The sequence below is a fragment of the Coloeus monedula genome (genome assembly GCF_965178545.1).
Source record: "Coloeus monedula genome assembly, chromosome: Z".
NCBI lineage: Eukaryota > Metazoa > Chordata > Aves > Passeriformes > Corvidae > Coloeus > Coloeus monedula.
Window position 1 is genome coordinate 31,415,557 of NC_138822.1, and position 19,026 is coordinate 31,434,582.

At 38.3% G+C, this 19,026-nt stretch overlaps 1 protein-coding gene across 5 annotated transcripts in view; it reads left to right on the forward strand.

The window, feature by feature from the left end:
* Positions 1–19,026, forward strand: part of CERT1 (ceramide transporter 1) — a 78,376-nt gene that overhangs the window by 9,540 nt on the left and 49,810 nt on the right. For 4 of the 5 annotated variants that reach the window (XR_014227294.1, XM_082302154.1, XM_082302156.1 and 1 more), the window contains exon 3: positions 15,845–15,961. Coding sequence is in view for 3 of the 5 variants with exons in the window: in XM_082302154.1 (XP_082158280.1) it covers positions 15,845–15,961 (117 nt within the window). In the remaining 2 variants the exon portion in view is untranslated. Of the gene's footprint in view, positions 1–15,844; positions 15,962–19,026 lie in introns of those variants that run through there. The other variant, XM_082302157.1, reaches the window with a different exon arrangement.

The following is a 19,026-nucleotide window of genomic DNA, read 5'->3' on the forward strand; positions in this document are numbered from 1 at the left end:
GTGTATAGAAGTGGACCCCCTTGGAGGACTAATGTGGATTAAGTTTGGATTGATTTTTTTTTTCTAGCTACTGCTTCAAAATTTGATCTTGCTAATGTACCTGCTTATGATAAAAGAATGCTGTAATTGCAGTTTTTGTCTACTGTTAGGTTTCCTTGAGTTTGCTGCTAGTTAAGTTGAATGGGAACTGATAGGTTTTAGTTGGTGAAAGTTTTTATTTAAAAAGCTAAGACAGAAGTCCATGCCCTGGGCAGAAACACTAGCAGTAAATTTGTAGTAATTGCTAATCACTTGGGAAAATACTGTTTCCAACTGTCTGAGGTTGGAAAACAATCTATTTTAGTATGATGTGATGGGCATTTAATTGAATAATTAATTTTCTGTAATTTGATAAAGTGCCTCCTCAGCCTTAGTTGCTACTAAAAACATGACCTGAGTAAACTAAGACATATAATACAAGCCCTAACTAGGTCGGCGTTTATTTAGGACATGTGGCAATTAGTACTGTTAGGCTTTGGTCTGTGTCTCAATCAAGTAGCTAAATCTAGACTGGTGGGAGATTTTGGCTACATGGGAAATGGATTTTCTAAATAGAGGCAAATGTGGTTAGGAATACTTACTCATATGTGAAAGGCCTGAGGTGATTTTGTTCTGGAGAGGAAAATGCCAAAGAGCAACAGGGTAGTAAGGAAGGAAAAGGAAGTAAATGCCTAGGCAGTAATGACACTGGGCTGCTGCTGGGACAGCAGTGCAGCATGTGGAAGTTTCTTGAAATACGGGTTTCTCCTGGACAATTAGTTTTGGCATTCACATCCTCTGTACAAATTTATGTATGCCTCTGAGTTATCTGAACCAGCCATTGATGGGTTGATGTGAAGTGAAAATGTGTGTATATATCAAAGTTCTATGAAGTGCTAATATCCTTGTCAAGCAAAAAACCAATTATTTGGCATGGTAGAGAAAGGGATGATTTCTTCTGTAGTGTGTATTGGAGAAATTAAATCAGAAATGGAGAAATACACTTCCATATCAGCTCAGTGAGGCTGTTCTTTGTACTATGATGCAGGTTGTATAATAATTAAGACGTTAAAAAAATCTATAATGTACATTAAACAGATATTTTAGCACTACTTAATATTGCTGAAGAATTAGTCTTTAGTACTTGAATATAACCATGTGTTACCACACACTTGGAATAAGGGCTGTAATCCAGCTCTACTTCTGTCATTTTATTATCAGTGAGAATATTATTCTCCCACATTACTTTTTTATTAAGATAATTAAATGCTAACATGGTTCATTATTTGACATACACTTCAGGGTCATAATTCATGCCTGTGCTTTATATTGGAGCAGTTTCATGCTGTGGAGTATTTCTTACAGATATATACCATGTCTTAAATAATTTCAGTGTTTGCTTTAGGTATTAAAGCTATGATTTTATAACTCAGCAAATTTTTCTATGCTACTTGCAATCCTTATTCTTGCTCAATCTGAATTTATATGCATTTTCATAAGATTGATTTGTAGTTGATTTCTTGTTCATGAATACAGTTGGTTCATATATCACCCCTCCAGGGCTGTAGTGTTGTTCAATAGTCCTCCTAGGCAACTTGCTGTTGATTAGCTGGTGTGTCTTGTGACAGCCATTTAATGACATTTTCAACAGCTCTATTGAGGATTTGTACAATATTAGACCTCACTTTTGGATATGCATTCATAGAATACTAAGTTAAAAAGTCAGAATACTTTTTATCTGCTAATATGCAGCTGCAGCTGGCCATCTTTTTTGGTGCTTCCTGAAGTCGCTAGCTTAACCATCCTTTCTGTTCGTGCATTCAGCGTAGTTTGTCATAGATGACTGCTTGAGTGTTGTTTTCTTCTTCTCCCAGTTCATCTTCTTGCCTCCTCCTTTAGGCATATACTTTAGTGGCTATATTCCCTTGTTTTTGTTGAATTCTAGTCAGGGTGAATTTGATCAAATAGTGTGGCCAACTTCACCACTTTTTAAATCTGTTTGATGTGTCTTTCCTGTCAACTGAAGTCCATTATTCCGTAGTTAAGAGGACTAGTTGGAACAGAATTTACTACCCCAGGTCTCCAAGTACTTAACTGAGGCTGTTTTGTAACTGGTGTCTTAAAGCTTTTTAAGCTGTTTGTCTTTTAAGGACAAGTGTTGCTCTTTCTTAAGTTCTCTTTTTCAGCTCTTTCAAAACTAATTATGTGTGCATATAAAGCCATATATGTACACACATGCAAGTATATATATAAACAAAAAAAGAATAAGAGGTAGCTGTGATGGCAGAGTTTAGACTGACAATTCAGGTCAATTTTAAACTTCAGAATGAAAGCTTTTAGACTGACATTCATTAGCAACATGCCTTGTCCTTTTAATTAGTTCTTACACATTGTTAATTATTGCTATATATTAGTTCTTACACAGTAACCATTATCATTAGGAATTCAAAGCCGTCACTTGTGTCTGACTTACATCCTAAATTATCTGTAACTATGCAGTGCCATAGAGCCAGTACCATATTTCCAGCCTGATATCTTTGTTCTTGATGGTGCTAGTTGCTGAGGTGAAGGTAACCTAATTGAAGAGCTCATCAGGGAGGGATGGGGAGGTGGATGACAGGACAGGTATAGAACTGAAGTATGCATCTTCTGCCAAAACACACATACAGGCCTAAATTAGGATCTTTTGTAAGCATGTTTTAATATATGATTGAGGCACCTGACGCTGGGCTGCATGTGGTGTGATGCTGGAGAGGTGTTCCTTTCCCAGGCTGCAGCCTTGTTGCTTCCTTGCCCTGTTGCTCAGTTATTCGGGGCTTTTTCTTTTAAGTAGCAGCTGCTACCAAGAGCAAGAACAGCCTTCCCAGCTGTGGAGGTTGCATGTCTTCACTGACCAGTATTTGACCATTAAGGGATTGTTTATGGTTCTGGGGCCTCTGCTTTTCATCTGTGTCTATAGTTTCAAGGTCTTTGATAGCTCGTGCTTAAATTTCATATCATAACAAGAGACACCTGGTTCCAAGGTCTAGTTCAAAGAGCCAGTTTTCATAACAAGTTAATAATGAGATCAACAGGACGGGGAATTGCATAGTTAGCATAAGTCCTGTTGCTAATAATGTTAGTACTGCATTTATAGAAATGCTTATACAGTTGTACTGTGTTAAGTTGCTTATGTTTGGATTCAAACCAAGCTAATCTTAAGTCTTAGTATGGTGCTTTCGCAGGTGCAGCAGGCCTCTGTTCTAGCTGGAATACCACTGATTTCGTAGAATCAGAATTTCCATTCCCATGACTGTGAATCTAAGTCCAGAATGCTCTACTCTATCCGTCAGCCCAATGTAGTGCTGTGAAGCATGGCTTTTCTCTTAGGGTAGAGTACCTTCTCTGGATACTCATCATTTTCTTGTGAAATCCTTATTGTTCTGTTGCCACTGTGAGAGTGTTGAGTCTCCCGTGCCACACTGCAGTACATCGTGTGAGATACAACTAAACTAATAATATACAGATAGTTATTTCTAGGAGTGTGAGTGTGATTCCTGCTCCCATATTTGAATGTCCAGTAAAAATAAACTTTAAAAAAAGTGGCTCATACAGTGTTTCTGCATTCTCTAAAGTTGGTACAAAATTGCTTGGCTTCCTTCCTGATTAATAACTCTAGCTTCTTGCTGTATATTATGGGATTCTTAAGATATTTAATGTGGTGATTTCTAATCAATTCTAGCTTGATGTTTTTCTATGATATAATTATCTTGGGTTTTATTTTTCCTGTGGCTGACGCATGTTGTTGTTGGATAATGCAAATACTTTGCTCCAACTGGAAACCTGAGAAGTATCATGTGGATTTATCTGCAAGGGATTCGCTTTGACTTGGTTCTCACCAAAACAATAACATGTATGCTTCAATTTCCGTAACTAATAATTAGCTCTAAAGGTAAGTTTTATGAGTTAGACCAAGTTTCAAGTTCTTCAGACTGTGTTTAAACAGGACAGACCCACTAGTTATATCTTGATTTCTCTCTGTGTGTATCTAAATCTGTTAATACCAACTCACTAATCCGTGGAGCTTTTACATGTATCCGTACTCACTAGTAGATCGCTTAAGGTGATGGCTGCAAGCACATGCTGGTTTACAACTATTTCAGTCTTGCCCTCTTTCTTCTAGTAACATAGTGCCATTCCATGTCTTCGACTAAAGTTTAGCTGACACTTCAAGTGCACATTTGTTATACTTTAGGTCTCGCTATTGCAAGCAATTGGTTTTTTAATAGGCACTTAAGAATAGCAGTGTCAGGGGTATGTTTACATATAAACTAATACAGTATGACTTGATACTATGTAGTAATTCTACTTCATTAACACAGAAATAATTTGATAAAATACTAATCTAAAAAATCATGTGCTGTAAGATATTGTCCTGTAAGATAGATGATTACTCACAAAAAATATGAAAATTGTTTTTATATGATCACTTTTGCATCTGAATCTATTCAGCAGGTGTGCAGAAAACCAGATTGACCAGGTTTACACCTGAGGTCTCTAGATTTCAAATTTTAAATGTGGTTTCAGTACTAAAGTAACGTACAATGTATACTTGATCCAGACTTAAAAGGGCAGTTCTCCCATGAGAGAGCTTCTTTGCAATGGATTAAAGCAAGCTAATTTTAAATTTGCATACCATGCTATCAAACTAATTTTAAATTCGGCTTACCATGCTTCTGCTTTCACTGGTTTCTACTTTAACTAGGTTTTGAAAAGGTAAGATCATTATTTAAAAGGAAAATAGGTGTTGAAAGGCATTTTGAAAAGAAAATACCCTGGCTAAAGACCTGAAATGGAATATTTGGGTAGTAGCAAAGAATGTAAAAACATTTAATATGCTTTTATATTTTCAAGCCTGTTTTCTTGATAAGCTTTTTTTCTACATGTGTAAATATACCAATTTGAGAAAGTTTTCTTTTTAATGTGGTAATGAACAAGCATTTAGATATCCCATGTTTTGCTGCTAAAGGTTTATCACTTTCAATAGGCATAGAACTGTCTTGTTTACTTGCTTGTTTGTAATAAGGTTTTCCTATCCTGTTGTAAAAAAAATACAGTACATATCAATGTAAAAAGAATACAGCCAGTCAGTGTAACTAAAAAGTGGGTTCTTATTGCTTAAGAGTAACAACAAGAAAAGGCAAGACATTGTAGTCCAGTGTTTCTATTAGGTTTTTACTGATTTTAGAACTCAGAAAGGGAAACTAGAATTTTGTGTTGTGACTCTTGACAGACATTAATTCACTGGGTTTGTGGATCCACTTGGCTTTTCTTGGAGTAGTAGTGGGGGCAAATATTAAAAATATATGAAATTAGAACTTGCAGTATCTTTTGGGACTTCAGTACATTTTAAATAAAATGTATTATAAGCAATGAAGTATAATGCTTTCTTTAAGTTGTTCCATCCTGAGACTTAGATCTAGGATAGATATTGATATTAAAAAATTCTTGCAAAATTAATTACTTTAGTAACTTCAATGTTTATAGTTTCAAAGCCAAGTGTCTTCAAAAATAAGTCATAGTTACAGAAGGATCTTGATGACCTTTTATGATTGCACTAAGCGTAGCTGGTGGGGCTGGTGTGTGTCACGCAGCCTCTGTGAGGAGACTCCAGGTTGTCCTGCACAGAACATGGTCAGCTTCAGCAGACCAAGTGCAGGGCACAGCTGAGCCCCACCCACCGCCACTGTGATGATACCTCAAGGTAAATAGAGTTAAATAGCAAAAATGCTGCTCAGCAGTGTGTGAGAAAGAGAGGAGTGAGGAAAAGGTGTGAGAAAACAGCTGTGTGGGCAGGAAGAGATGCTCCAGCCACCGAGCAGAAATCCCTTGCTGCCGGTATAGGAAAGCATTGTGCAGGCATTTTTCTGTAACTTGTGTAGAGAACCACACCAGACCAGACGACCACATTGCAACCTGTTTTGAACCCAGCCATGGCAGCTGGAAATGTCCTGGCAGAGACAGCAGCCTCCAAAGAGTCCATGCTGTGACAAGTTTACCGTGAAGAATTGCACTGATGGATACAGTTCTTGCTGGAGCGTGTAAAAGCATGAGGAAGGAGTGGCAGAATTAAATTGTTACCAACTGACCATAGCCCTCATTCCCAATCCCTCATCCCTGTGTTTTTAGCTCTGTCTTGTTTCTCGCCATCCAACTCTACTTGGCAAAAAATTAAGTCAGTTTTCTTCAAGTCAAATCTGTTTGACCATGCTGGCAGTAGGTAAGTGATCTCCCTGTCTTTATCTTGACCCACGAGCTTTTCATTGGCTCTGGAGAGAAATAGTCTAACTTGAAAAATACTACTATTTACTATTTAATGAGGCACTAAAGTGTTTTGACTGGTCTTGTCTGGTAGAATCCTAACCATGCATTATATTATTTGGTAAAATACATATTATGATTCGGCTGATACGATTTTTCCACTGATGACTTTAAGTATTATTCACCACCTAGAATGCAAATTCAAAATCATGTCAGTGGTACTTCATTTCACTATCTTACTGTTCAAAGCTTTTTCATACGTTAGCATGTTTTCAGACATCTTACATTTTGGAAGCAGAGGAAAATTTCTTCTCAGTTTGGATCTCTCATAAATTAAATGCTTTCAAAAAGTTATTTTAAGACATGCATTTTTTGAAACTTGGCTGAGATTTTTGACTTGCTTTTTTCTAGTTAACTTACCACAGCTTTTGCCAGTTCCAAACTGGTTTTGCATGGGAGCTGAAATACAGTTTTCATGTGTGCTTTTAGAACTAATTCCTTCAGTGGTACAGCACAAATCTTAAAAGTAAGCTTTTTATTTTGGGGTTTTTGTTAGCATCTCAATGTAGGTTCATGTAGAATGTGTTCATATAGCTTTTTTTTTTTCCTGGTATCAAATAAGTTCTTTTTTGCCTTTATTCCCACAGCCAAACTGCGCACTTTGGTATTGGCCTCAATTCTCAGTAACTGCAATGGTTTTTTTGCTTTGATACACGTTGCTTACTGAAAATTATGGAGTGATTTTTGTTGTTGTTGTTTTCTTTATTTAATGTTGTTGCCTGCTACATTGCATTGCTTTCCCTTTTTCTTATTCCATCAGGTAAACTAATTTTTAAGGTGCTTAGTATGTTATTTCTATAGCTTATCATATATTATGTCTTCTCTTCTTTTAACATAGGATACTGGTTTTGTCCATTGCATCGTAAATTATCGCATGCACATTTCTCCCTTTGTCCAGTTTGTTGCCTTCTGTTGTGAGGTTTCCTTGCTTATGGGTGAATATAGTGCTCTTTTTCTGTCTGTTTTGAAAGTAATACCATGTTACAGATGCAATTTATTTTTTTCTGATCATTGCTTGTGCCTCTCTGTCCTTTCTTGTCCTATCCATACTATCCTGGAGTGATCTTTTGAATTTCTTGTTGAAAACTTGAGAGGATAGAGGTGGTTTTGGAATTTGAATGAATACATCCAGGTCCAGAACCTATTGAATGATCTATGAAAACAAGCAAATCCGTAGGTTTGTGGTAACTACTCTGAACATATTTCTTTGTTTCTTTTTTTTTATTTTTTTAATTTTTTTTTGTGGGGGGGGTAGGGTTTTTTTGTTTGTTGGCAGGGGGGTGTTGGTTTTTTTGTGGAGGAAGTGGTAGTTTGTTCAGGTACTTTGTAACTGGAGGATTCCAGGAAGTTCAAGAACAGTGCAAAAAGGACACTCTTTCCTCAATCCCATGCAAATGGTGAAAAAAACTAACCAATAGATAAATTTTACCTTGCATGGTAGCACAGTGACATTGTTCACGTGGAAAAAGTTGTGTGTTCAGCTCTTTTGAGCTGGAAACATTGGTTATGAATAGCTATAGTCTGGCTTGTATCTCGTTTCCCAGGGTATAACTTTTCATGTCTACTTTCATAAGAGGTATTTAAGTTGAAACTGGTGAAGTTTGCTGTATTTAAAAGATTTACAGGTGTATTAACATGAAAGATGCATGCAAATCAGAGTTGTAAAGTGGTGTTTTGCTATTTTCTCAGCAGATGAAGCAAAGGGCAGAATGCACCAAGTTGTATTCTAAGAGGAAAAGAAATGATTGTGGAGTGATTTGTCCCTATACACATGCTACTTGCAGAAAGAAAAAGTCTGCAGGCATGAGTTACAGCATTTGCATCAATGAAATACATGCAAAACAGTTTACTTAAGTCAGTTTTATTTGATAAGGCTTTTTTTGTTTCTTAAAGCTACTAAAAATGCCAATACTCAGCTTTTAGGTACTCTAAGGCATATATGTGTAGGCTATTTTTTAAAGAAAAAATCTGTACCAAAACTTGAGTTTGTTTTCTCAATTTTCAGTTAAGTAACTTCTGATTGACACCATACTCAAACCTATTTGGAAAAAAGAATGTGAAGTTCTCTTGACTTGCTTTGAGTTGCACTAAGAGAAGCAAAAGGGGAACATCAGGTTTCGTGTTTCAGCTTAGGCTGTATGACAGCCTCTGTTGAATTTATGCTAGTGACATTCATGTCTGAGAACTAAGGAATTGCAGTTTTCATTTTCTGTAGGCCTCTACTGTTTGTCTTGTGTCATAGTTCCCTGCTCAAGATTTTCTTAATAAGAAAAACCTTCAAAATTTTAAAATAATTTTAGCTTAGATAAATTCTAGTTCTGCAATGAGATTAGTGGCAGAAGCACACTTTAATAATTGTAATATGCAGACTTGAGTTCTATCTGCTGTGAATCACGCTGGCTTTCCTCTGTAAGGAAAGGACAAAATGCCATGAACACCATTTGGAGTAGTGAGAGAGAAAGCGAAAGTTTCTTCATTCAAGGCTTGGTTTTGGGTTTTTTCTCCCACAGAGTACTCTTGAGGGTTATAAAGTATATAAAAACACTTAATCTTTCCCGTGTGATTTGCCTTAAGCACCTGAACCAGTATTTTTCAAGCAGATACTGCTCTGAAGCTTGTTTTATGAATATCTCAGGCTTGACAGCTCTATAGCAGGAAGGATTTTGTGGCAATGCAATCAGCTATGACTCATGAGACCTGAGCTGGCTACCAACTTCCTCAGTAACTGTAGCCAAGTAAGTGTTTTTTCCTGTAAACTGTTCTTACTTAGAAAAGTTTAGAATTTAAGAGCTAGTATCCGTTGGTTTTGGAAGGATCTAGGATGCTTGAATACTTGGAATTGCCATTGTTTCTGCAGGATTCTCTATTGGAAAAAAGCTTAGGAGTCATACAGAAAGAGGGTTTGAGGATGCTGGGGGCCTATTTCTTGCAGCACATGCTTGAATGGAGTTATGATTTAGCTGTGGGGCCTTTTTGTTGATTTTGGTTTTTTTTCATGTGGGCTCTCAAAGGAGCCCTTGACATACACAGAGGTTGCCTCTGCCCCAGACTCTTAAGTCTGTCCAACTCAGCTTTGAAAATGCTGTAAATGTTTTCAGGTGCCCCCATTCAAAGTGTCTTGATCAGGGTTTTATTCCCCAGTGCCCTCTCAATTTATGTTTGTTGCTTAAGACTGCTGTGGGGTGGGAAAAAGCGCTGAAGTTCTCCAAGGTGCTTTAAAGCCCAGGGGTAGATGGTGAACTCCTACTTGCTTCCTGCTTCCCTGCATAACTAAAACATTCCTCTTTCTTGCCTTATCTTGATTGTACAGAAAGGTCATTAGGACATATCCTGGCCTCAGCACATGTCCTTAGCTTGTTACGGATGAAAATCCCTATTTATCCTCCAAAGTCTTGTCATGTGACTGGATAAGAACTGTACCATTTTATAACAGCTTCTGAGTGGAAAGGGGAAAGGGAACATGAGGCTGGAAACAGTGAGCCTCAGAAAAAAAAAGAGATCTAAATGAAATGGGTTGAGATCTACAGGAAAGAAAGTGAAGAGAAATGGAAGAACTTCCAGGGAGCGTAAAGGAGAGAGTCAAACTAGTCTGATGAGTGTCATGGGTTAGGAAGCATAGTCCCGGAAGTTCTTGCTAAGGGGTGCTGGCAGCTTCCTCTGTGACCTGATAGAACCTATCAGCTGGCCTGTTTGAATGTGGACAGTTCTTTAAGCCACTTAAAGTTGTGACCGCCTCTGTGATGCACACTTAAGAATAGGCAAACTCCCCCTCCAAGCTCTCTCTCGTTTCCGGCGCTGGCACAGGTGGCTGCGGGCCCCGTGTGGGGGCCAGCGGGCCCAGCCAGGCCCTGCTTGGGCCAGGCCGGGCTGGGCCACGGCCATCCTGGAGCCATGGACCTGTTCCAGCCGTGGAACCCCCCCACATCCCTGCTATGGGCAGACAGAGCAGCCCGGCTCCCCCTCTGCAGTGTGGCAAAGATTCAGCTGAAGCTGCACCCCTGTCTGGCAAAAGATCATGTGAGCAACAGAGATAAGCAACATTCCAGCTGCAAGGCCTAGGTGAGATTAACCCTTTTAGTGCTGTGAAGAGCTGAAAACCTGAGGGAGAAGAAGGAGATGCTTAGAGCTGAAATTCTGTTGTAAAGCTATGATGCATCAGAGTACCTGTTGTAATTTCATGAAGGCATGGGGGGTGGAGCCTTCAACTTGTACTTGAGAGCAAAAGCACCTGCGCTGAGCTAGGCAGATGCTGAAGCAGCTGTAATTTCATGAGAAATTTGAACAGGGAGAGATGGAAGCAATGAGGACTTTTGCTCCAAATGGAAAAGGAGAAAACCTCAGTTCCTAGAGATGCTCCCAGAGATAGTCCTAAAGATGAAGATGAGGAGGACCCTTTGCCCCAGGGAAGGAGGAGGGCCTCTATTCTTAGAGATGAAATGCTCCCAGAGATGGGTGAAGAGAACTTTTGTTTCTGAATGGCTCAACCTTAAAATTATACCCCAGTAATTTCAAGAGTGGACCCTCGAAAGCAGTTGTGGGAAAAGCTGCAAGTCGTGGGAAGGGACTCACATGCGAGCAGAGAACCAACCCGGGCTGCTGTCTCGATGTGATAATGTTTTCATATCATGGGCAAGAGAGACTCCTCTTCCTAAATGGACTGAACAAGGTTATTATGGAAGTGATAAACAGACTGAACATCTCAAGGGTTGTCTTTGTACATTGTCAGTGGGAAAAGGGAGAAAGGTGGGGGGAGGAGAAGTGTTCTGAAGGTGTGGTATGATTTTTTTTTTTCCCCTTCTTTTAGGTCTAGTACTAAACTTCCTTATATTCTTTCAAGTTTGTTGCCTGCTTTGCATTCCTCCTAATTCTCATCTCACAGAAGATAAACAGTAATGAGTATTTTGGACCAAACCACTACACTAAATTGGTGTTTCTGCCCCATTACAAACCAAACCCGCTACAATGAGAACGTTAGAAAAATAAAGGACAGACCTGAGAAGTTGTGAATAACACTTTGTGGTCTTTGCTAGATGCAGCTACAGAAAACAATATACGCACTTAAAGCCAGAGGTAGACCAAGGAAGTTTGTCTATAGCTTGCGGGGAGGAGAACGTAACAGATGATGCCAAAGAGTTACATACAGAAATCTGCCAAGTTATTGGTGAAAATGAAATGTGAACTCTGTACTGGTTGAGAAGGAGGTTAATCGACAACAACCTGATTTGTTTTGTGTTAAGAAAAAAACACATCACATGATTCAGGTGATTTATTTGTCTTTTGTGTTCAGTTAATTCAGGGTTCTTCCAACAAAGCATATTTTCAAAAAAAAAAAAACAACAGAGGAAAAGGATGATGAACAATTACTTCAGTTGCCAAAAATATATGGAATATAGTCAATTAATACATACTATAGGATGTTAAATATGTAAACAGCTAATAATGTATCACCTGCCTAACTTCCTTTTGAAGCATATTTAACCTTGTTAATGTTTTTTTCTTTAAGCAACTTGGTCTAACAGGATCACCTGATCAGCTGTTTTTTTTATAATATGGAACTGCACACTGAGCTGAGTATAACCCTAGACCTGATTTATAGAATCACAGAATATGCTGAGTTGGAAGGGATGCATCAGGATCATTGAGTCCAACTCCTGGCCCTGCACAGGACAGCCTGAAGAATCACACTATGTGCCCAAGAGCATCATCCAAACACATCTTGAACTCTTGTCAGGCTGGTGCTGTGACCATTTCCCTGGGGAGCCTCTTCCAGTGCCCAACAACCCTCTGGGTTAAAAACTTTTTCTGGATATCCAACCTAAGCCTCCCCTGACTCAGCTTCATGCCATTTCCTCAGGTCCTGTTGCTGGTCATGTTAGTGAAGAGATCAGTGTCTGTCCCACTCCTTTCCCTCGTGAGGATATCGTGAGGCTATTGAAGACCACAATGAGGTCTCCCCTCAGTATCCTCTTCTCCAGGCTGAACAAAGCAAGTGTCCTCAGCCTCTCCTCATAAGGCTTCCCCTCCAGACCCTTCACCATCTTCATGGCCCTCCTTTGGATGCTCTCTAATAGCTTTATGTCTTTCTTATATTGCTGTGCCTGAACCTGTGCGCAGTGCTGGAGGTGAGACTGCACCAGTGCAGAGCAGATCAGGACAATCTCCTCCTTTGACTGGCTGGTCAATTATATATAGAGAGAGGGAGAGAGAGAGAGGGAAAGAGATGTCTTAGTCTCTTAACTACATGTAATGCAGAAGTGTGTATGCCATAAATGGCCCACAAAAGTGTTTAAAAGTTTTAGCTAGACCTCAGAGAAAACATTTTCTTTCTGTGTCTTAGCAACGAGGCATGGATTTTCAAATATATTAAAAGCTGCTTTGGAAAGAAGGAGAGTACAAAAACCTGCCTTTGAAAAGAACAGAGGTGATAGTCTTAAGTTGCATTAGAAAATGTTTAGGTTAGAGATGAGATTCAGGGGATGGCAAGGATGGTTGTGAACTGAAGTAAGTGCACTGTATGGAAGTGTGGCATCAGTAGTGCCGCAGGCTTTTAAGGTTAATTTTGGCAAGTCTTTCTAATCACATATAATGTAATTGCTTATAACTCTTCCCAAAAGACTTCAAGAATGAGAGATCAATCTGAGGAATGCTGTCACGTCAGGAGAAACCTTGATAGCTAATCTTCCTACACTTTCTGTTTGGCTGATCTTTTGGAATATCTTTGATTATTGTAGATGCATGTCCCCCCCATCACGTGACTGAATGAGGGCCTGTCAGACGAGCAGCTGGGAACAGGCATATAAGCATGACACATTGCCTTGGCAAGTTTGCTGTTCTAAAGCAGAGGAACTTCTTTTACATATATAGTAATAATAGAAAATGCAGCTTGAAGAAGAGGGGCCTGGACTAGGAGGCTTGGTGTCCTGTATTGGGTCTATGTGGCAAGTTCTGGTAGCAGGGAGGCTACAGATACAACTTCTATGTGCAGATGCAGAAGTTGTGTTCATGTCTCACAGGCTCAGTTCTGTCTGTCTCCAAGAGGGACCTGCTGATGGCCAAAACTGAGCTAATCAGTGATGATGGTATATTGCCTCTGTGATAAGATACTTGAGGAAGTGTAAAAACTGCTGTGCAACAGGGATTGGGAAAGAGGGCTGAGAATACATGAGAGCAACAGCTCTGCAGACACAGATGTCGGTGAGGAAGGAGGGGAAAGACATGGTCAAGTGCTGGAGCATAGATTACCCTGCAGCCTGTGGGGGGAGACGGTGGTAAGACAGCTTGTCTCCCTGCAGCCCATGAGCATCTACAGGCTGTGGGAAACCCATGCTGGAGCAGGCTCCTAGCAGGACCTGTGGCCCCATGGAGAGAGGAGCCCAAGTTGTAGCAGGTTTGCTGGCAGGACTTGTGACCCCGTGGGAGACCCATGCTGGAGCAGGCTGTGTCTGAAGGACTGTGGAAAGGACCCACACTGGAGCAGTTCGTGAAGAGCTGCAGCCCTTAGGAAGGACCCATGTTGGAGAAGACCACAGAGGTCTCTATCCCGTGAGAAAGTTCTTATGCTGGAACAGGGAAAAAGCATGAGGAAGGAGTGACAGAAAGTGTTTGGGCTGACTGCAACTCCCATTCCCTGTTGCCCTGCAGTGCTTGGGGGAATGAAGTAGAGGAAAATAGCTAGTGAAGTTGAGGCTGGTAAGGAGTGGGATGCCTTTAATTTTTTTATTATCTTACTCTGATTTGATTGGTAATAAATTAAACTATTTTCTCTGAGTCAAGTCTGTTTTGCCTGTGGCATTAATTGGTGAGTGATCTCCCTGTCCTTACCTCAATTCATTAGTCTTTCGTCATATTCTCTCTCCTCTCTCCTGCTGAGAGTAATGATTAAGGCTTTGGTGGGCACCTGGCATCCAGCTGAGGTCAAACAACCTCATGTCCCTTTTTACACCCCTTTGCCTGGTTCAGTGAAGGCAAAGGAGTGTACAGAACCAGTTTTGGAAGTTTTTTTGAATTTAATTAACTTGAGATAGGTAATTAGTAGCTGTAGTTGTTTGACTTGATTGTGAATTCTTAGAGTTGCTGGAGACTTTTCCTATGGGAAATTTAAATTTCTTTAAAATTGAGCATTCAGATGCTTGACCAAATACACACAGCTTTAAGCTTACACTTTGGTTTTTTAATGCACTTCTGTTAAACTGTTTCTAGCTAGTTTTTTTATTTGGTAATTGGAATTATGTTATACTTTTCTTCTTCCTTAGTATATTAAAAACAGAAAAAGAGAAAGTTTGGATTTTTTTTTGGTTTGTTTTTTTTTTTAATGTGTAGGTAGCTTCTGGTTTCCCAATTCTTTGAAAAAAAATCTCACACTAGAATGGTGTGCTTGACAACAAATGAGACTTACTTCTAGGTTTTCTTTTGTGGAGTGTTACATGAGACATTCACAATGTTTTAGTCTGCAAGATGAATGTATTGGCAGAGTGGTCCATGTGTTGTAAAGGATATTCCTAACATGCATCGACTTGTCTTCAGTGTCTAGTATCAATATTTGTGGTCCTTCAGACTGTGTCACTAGCCTTTATCCTGGAGCCTGTTAACCTCATGCAATTATTTTCATGTGTATTTTTTCTTTGTATTCAAATTCAAAAAGGCATTCAGCTACACCTGTATTATGTGTCTTTAAGAATGGCTTTCAAAGATGAAGAGAGTGGGGAATATTGGGCTCAGTTGGATGTTTACTAAGGAGTAACTTTGAACTGACAGTGTCAGGGTATAGGGCAGATTAGATCATTGTTTTCCCTGTACTTTCCTTAACAGTTTCATTGTTACATTAGTAAAAGCTTATTAGTATTTAAGGCATGTGAACTGAAAGTTAGATGCAGTTGAGTGGAGATGTGTGAAAGGAATGCATGTGGCTTCCAATTATCTGTGAAATATTCATGGTGAAAATAGTTGAGGCAGTGCATGTCACAGCTTCCTTAAGTTCCTGCTCTGGCTTGTCGTTTAGATACACTCTGCTTTTATGTTTCTATCCTGGTATTTTTTTGCTGTGATGTATGTATTTCATCTAAAATTAGTATACTGGTAACAGTAATGTTACGGAGTTCTTGTCCTGTTTTGAAATTAAAATGTATATATAGGCATATTTTCCAATAGAGTAGATACTTTGTTGAAGGATTTGTTTCAAAGTATTTGAAAACATGGAACTTGTTTGTGTGTGGAATTTATTTATGAAAATTTTATTTAATAAGAATGTATCACACAGGCTATTCTATTTCAGAAGACCGGCATCTTTCATTATGAGAGTGTATGTTTATTATTTGAGACAGCTACACAACACAGAATTCAGAATATAGGGTGAATTCGAGACAGTATAGACCAGATTTTCTAATCAGTGTTTGAGTGTCAAAATAATGTGAGGTAACTTTGATAAAGGTGCTAATTTTAGCTACTCTTACACTCTCTTCTCTCACAGCCCCATGACTTTGATGAATGCAGATTTGATATCAGCGTGAATGATAGTGTTTGGTACCTCCGGGCTCAGGACCCAGACCACAGACAACAGTGGGTAGATGCAATAGAACAACACAAGGTATGTAATTTTCTGTTTTCTAATTTCATTTCTCATTCCCTCATTAGATCAAGCATAGTGCTTGCAGAGAGTTTAAACTTCTCTGTACAGTCATTGAAGTACTCACAGTATTTATGACAGATAAAAGTTCAAGATTGAAGCTGTGTGTTAAATATGTTTCAAAGGAATTGGCTTACTTGTTCTTCATAGATAAGACTTTACTGGAAGCTAACAACTGTGAGCCTTTCTTGAGCTCTCTAGTTTGAAACAAGAAAAGCTTTCATTATGTTTGAGTGACGTTTTCATGGTTTTGTCCATTTCTCACTGATTATTGAATTGCTTCTTATCTATGCTAGATGTTAACTTGTTAGTCTTAGAGTCAATTCTCTAGGTTATCATTCTGGTTTTAGGTTCCTCTTTTTCATCATTTGACCACTTTTACTGTCTCTGCTTACTGGCTTTTGTCTCTTTGTCTTTTAAGGCACTACTCTTCATCAGCATTTTAGTTCAGCTCTTGATCTGTTCCTTGTATCTTCAATGAACTCATCTAATTTCATTTTCAAAGTACCTGACCTTCAAGCCCTTCAGGTCAGGTAGAAAGTACACAAAACATCCATTATGTTTTCAGGAACAAGATAGGTACTGTCCCAAGGTGTAGCATTAACCTACAATACCTGGCCTCTCAATCTGGGTTACATAGGTATTACAGGAATACGAATTATTATAGATATCCAAGCAGGTATGAATTTTTACCTTGAGCTTCTTGAAGTGTTGTCTGTATAGGTACTGTGTGCAATTAAGACATTTCACCTATTGGCCATTCCTTGCAGTAAGCAGTACCTGTTCTTAAATTTAAAGTGCTGCCTTTTGATAATGGTTCTCTAAGAAAAAAATCATCTCAATTGGACTATGCATCATCCCTTTATATCTTGGCATTTTGCCTTCATTTTGATACAGAGGTAACATTAAAACATATGGAATTAAGTTGCAAAGTCAGGGTTCTTTCCTGTAGTCTAATGAAAAAATATAGTTAACAGTGGAGTGTTCTTGAGACAACAACACTGCAATTTATTCCTAGTGCAACACCTGAGAGAAATTTCTCAGGAGGATACACTGAACAAGTTACTGGATTGCATATCCATAGAACTGGCATTTCAAAAACTGGTTTATAGGCTTGGGAGTCTTCAGGTATGGTTTAGTTTAGTCATGGAACTTGATAGCTCTAGGCTAAAATTCAGACTAGGTTTCCCGAACCATTTAGCTGGGGAAGTGCAGAACTTAACCAGAAGCTGGATAAGCAGAACTGCGGTCTGTGTCATTGCATGCTACTCTGTAGGAATGAGTGATGAAAAAACACAGATCCTGTCTTAAAGTCTGCTCATCACCTTTTTCATGCTATTTTCTATTCCCTTTTGTAAGGCTCACCTTAACCATTGCTGAGTTCTGAGCTGCAAGTTTATGGAATCACCAACTTTTAATATGTGATCGTTGAATGGTAGTAGTTTAGAGTTTGCCATTTTAAGTGTTAATTTGGAATTGATTCTCTGAACTGTTTTAAAAAAAAAAAAAATCTTGTGTTTTTCAACACGGATTTTTTTTACCTCCATTAGTGCTCAGCCCCTGTAATGAGGTATCTGTTTATTTTGCTTTGTTGGTCTGGTATTATTGGTAAGCTTAAGTTGTCTTATTCAACCTCCTTTTCAGATCATGAATGAGTATTAAGGAGTACAAATTCTAGCATTCCAAAAGTGACCTCCCTTTGTAAGGATGCCTGGCTAATTATACAGTTTTTCCACTTCAAAAAAATAATATTTTAGCATTGATTTAAGTTTGGACAGTTTAAACTTCCATGCTTTGCAAGATTTTGGTAGTTATTTAAATAAATAAACTGTACCAGATCTCTGCTTTTATGCTTCAAGGAGTAGAATGAAGGGTTGGTTATTTCCACTACCCATTTTTTTCCTTGTATTTAGAATTATTATAGGGATAGAGTTAATGAGAGCGTTTCTCATTATTTTAATAAAGTTATTTTCAGCTTATTTTTTAAAGAGTGAGGATGTTCTGGAATGTTGTAAAAATAGAAGAAAAGTATGTTTAGAAGTAGGAAGTGGTAATAAGTCTTGTATATGCTGAACTGACAAGAAACAGTTCAGTTTGCATCTTGCATCTAAGATAATAACACTGGGCTTGACTGTTCCAAATCTTACAGCTTTTTCAGTATGTGTAGTTTGCAGTTTCATGGCTATTTGACATTTTTCAGTTTCTTTCATACTCCTTTTTGCTCTCTAGTTCTTGCAGTATTTAAGGCAAATAGCAGTTGTTTTCATTCTTAAATGGAGTAGAAAATATTATGGCACATCACTTCTAAATAAACCATCAAAACATTTAGTAGTTAAAGCAATACATTATTTAAAAGCATCCTTTTTGTATTATGCAACTAAATATCATGAATGTCATGATCCAGACAAAGCAAGGAAAACAGCAGAAGTTATTGAAATCTTGTAATAATAGGTTGGACTCAAGTTGAAAGTATATAATGGAATATCAGAGTTACTAACATCTTCTTTCCAGTGCAATATTCCGTTGCCTTCATAATAGTAATAGTTTTGTGTGATAAATGTTGTAGGTATAGAGGTGCATCTGTTCTTCTAGCTGATCTTAGAAAAATATACAGTAATCTTATCACCAGAAACATTGGAAAAGTGTGGTATTTACATGAATAGGTGTTCGATACAGTTAAACACAACACAGAAGTGTCCAAATCCAGTCTTCACTCAGGTTATTTTAAGTGGTTCTTGAAGAGTATGTCTCCAAGTGTCTTGTTTCTGTATTTTCATTGAGGGGTTACTGCTATGTCCTGTAATTTTTATATAAGTTTGTATGGAAAATATTTAAGAAACAGTACATTTTTCCAATATAACTTTGATAGGATCTGAAAAAAAAAATTCGTGGAGTCTGGAAGTTAGTTCCATTTTTTGTTCAAGTTTGTATGGACAGCACTTAAGTGAGCCTTAGTTTTAAGTAACTCTTCATCCATCCTTTAATTTATTTTGGCTCATGCAAGTTTTATAACCAAAAACTTGACT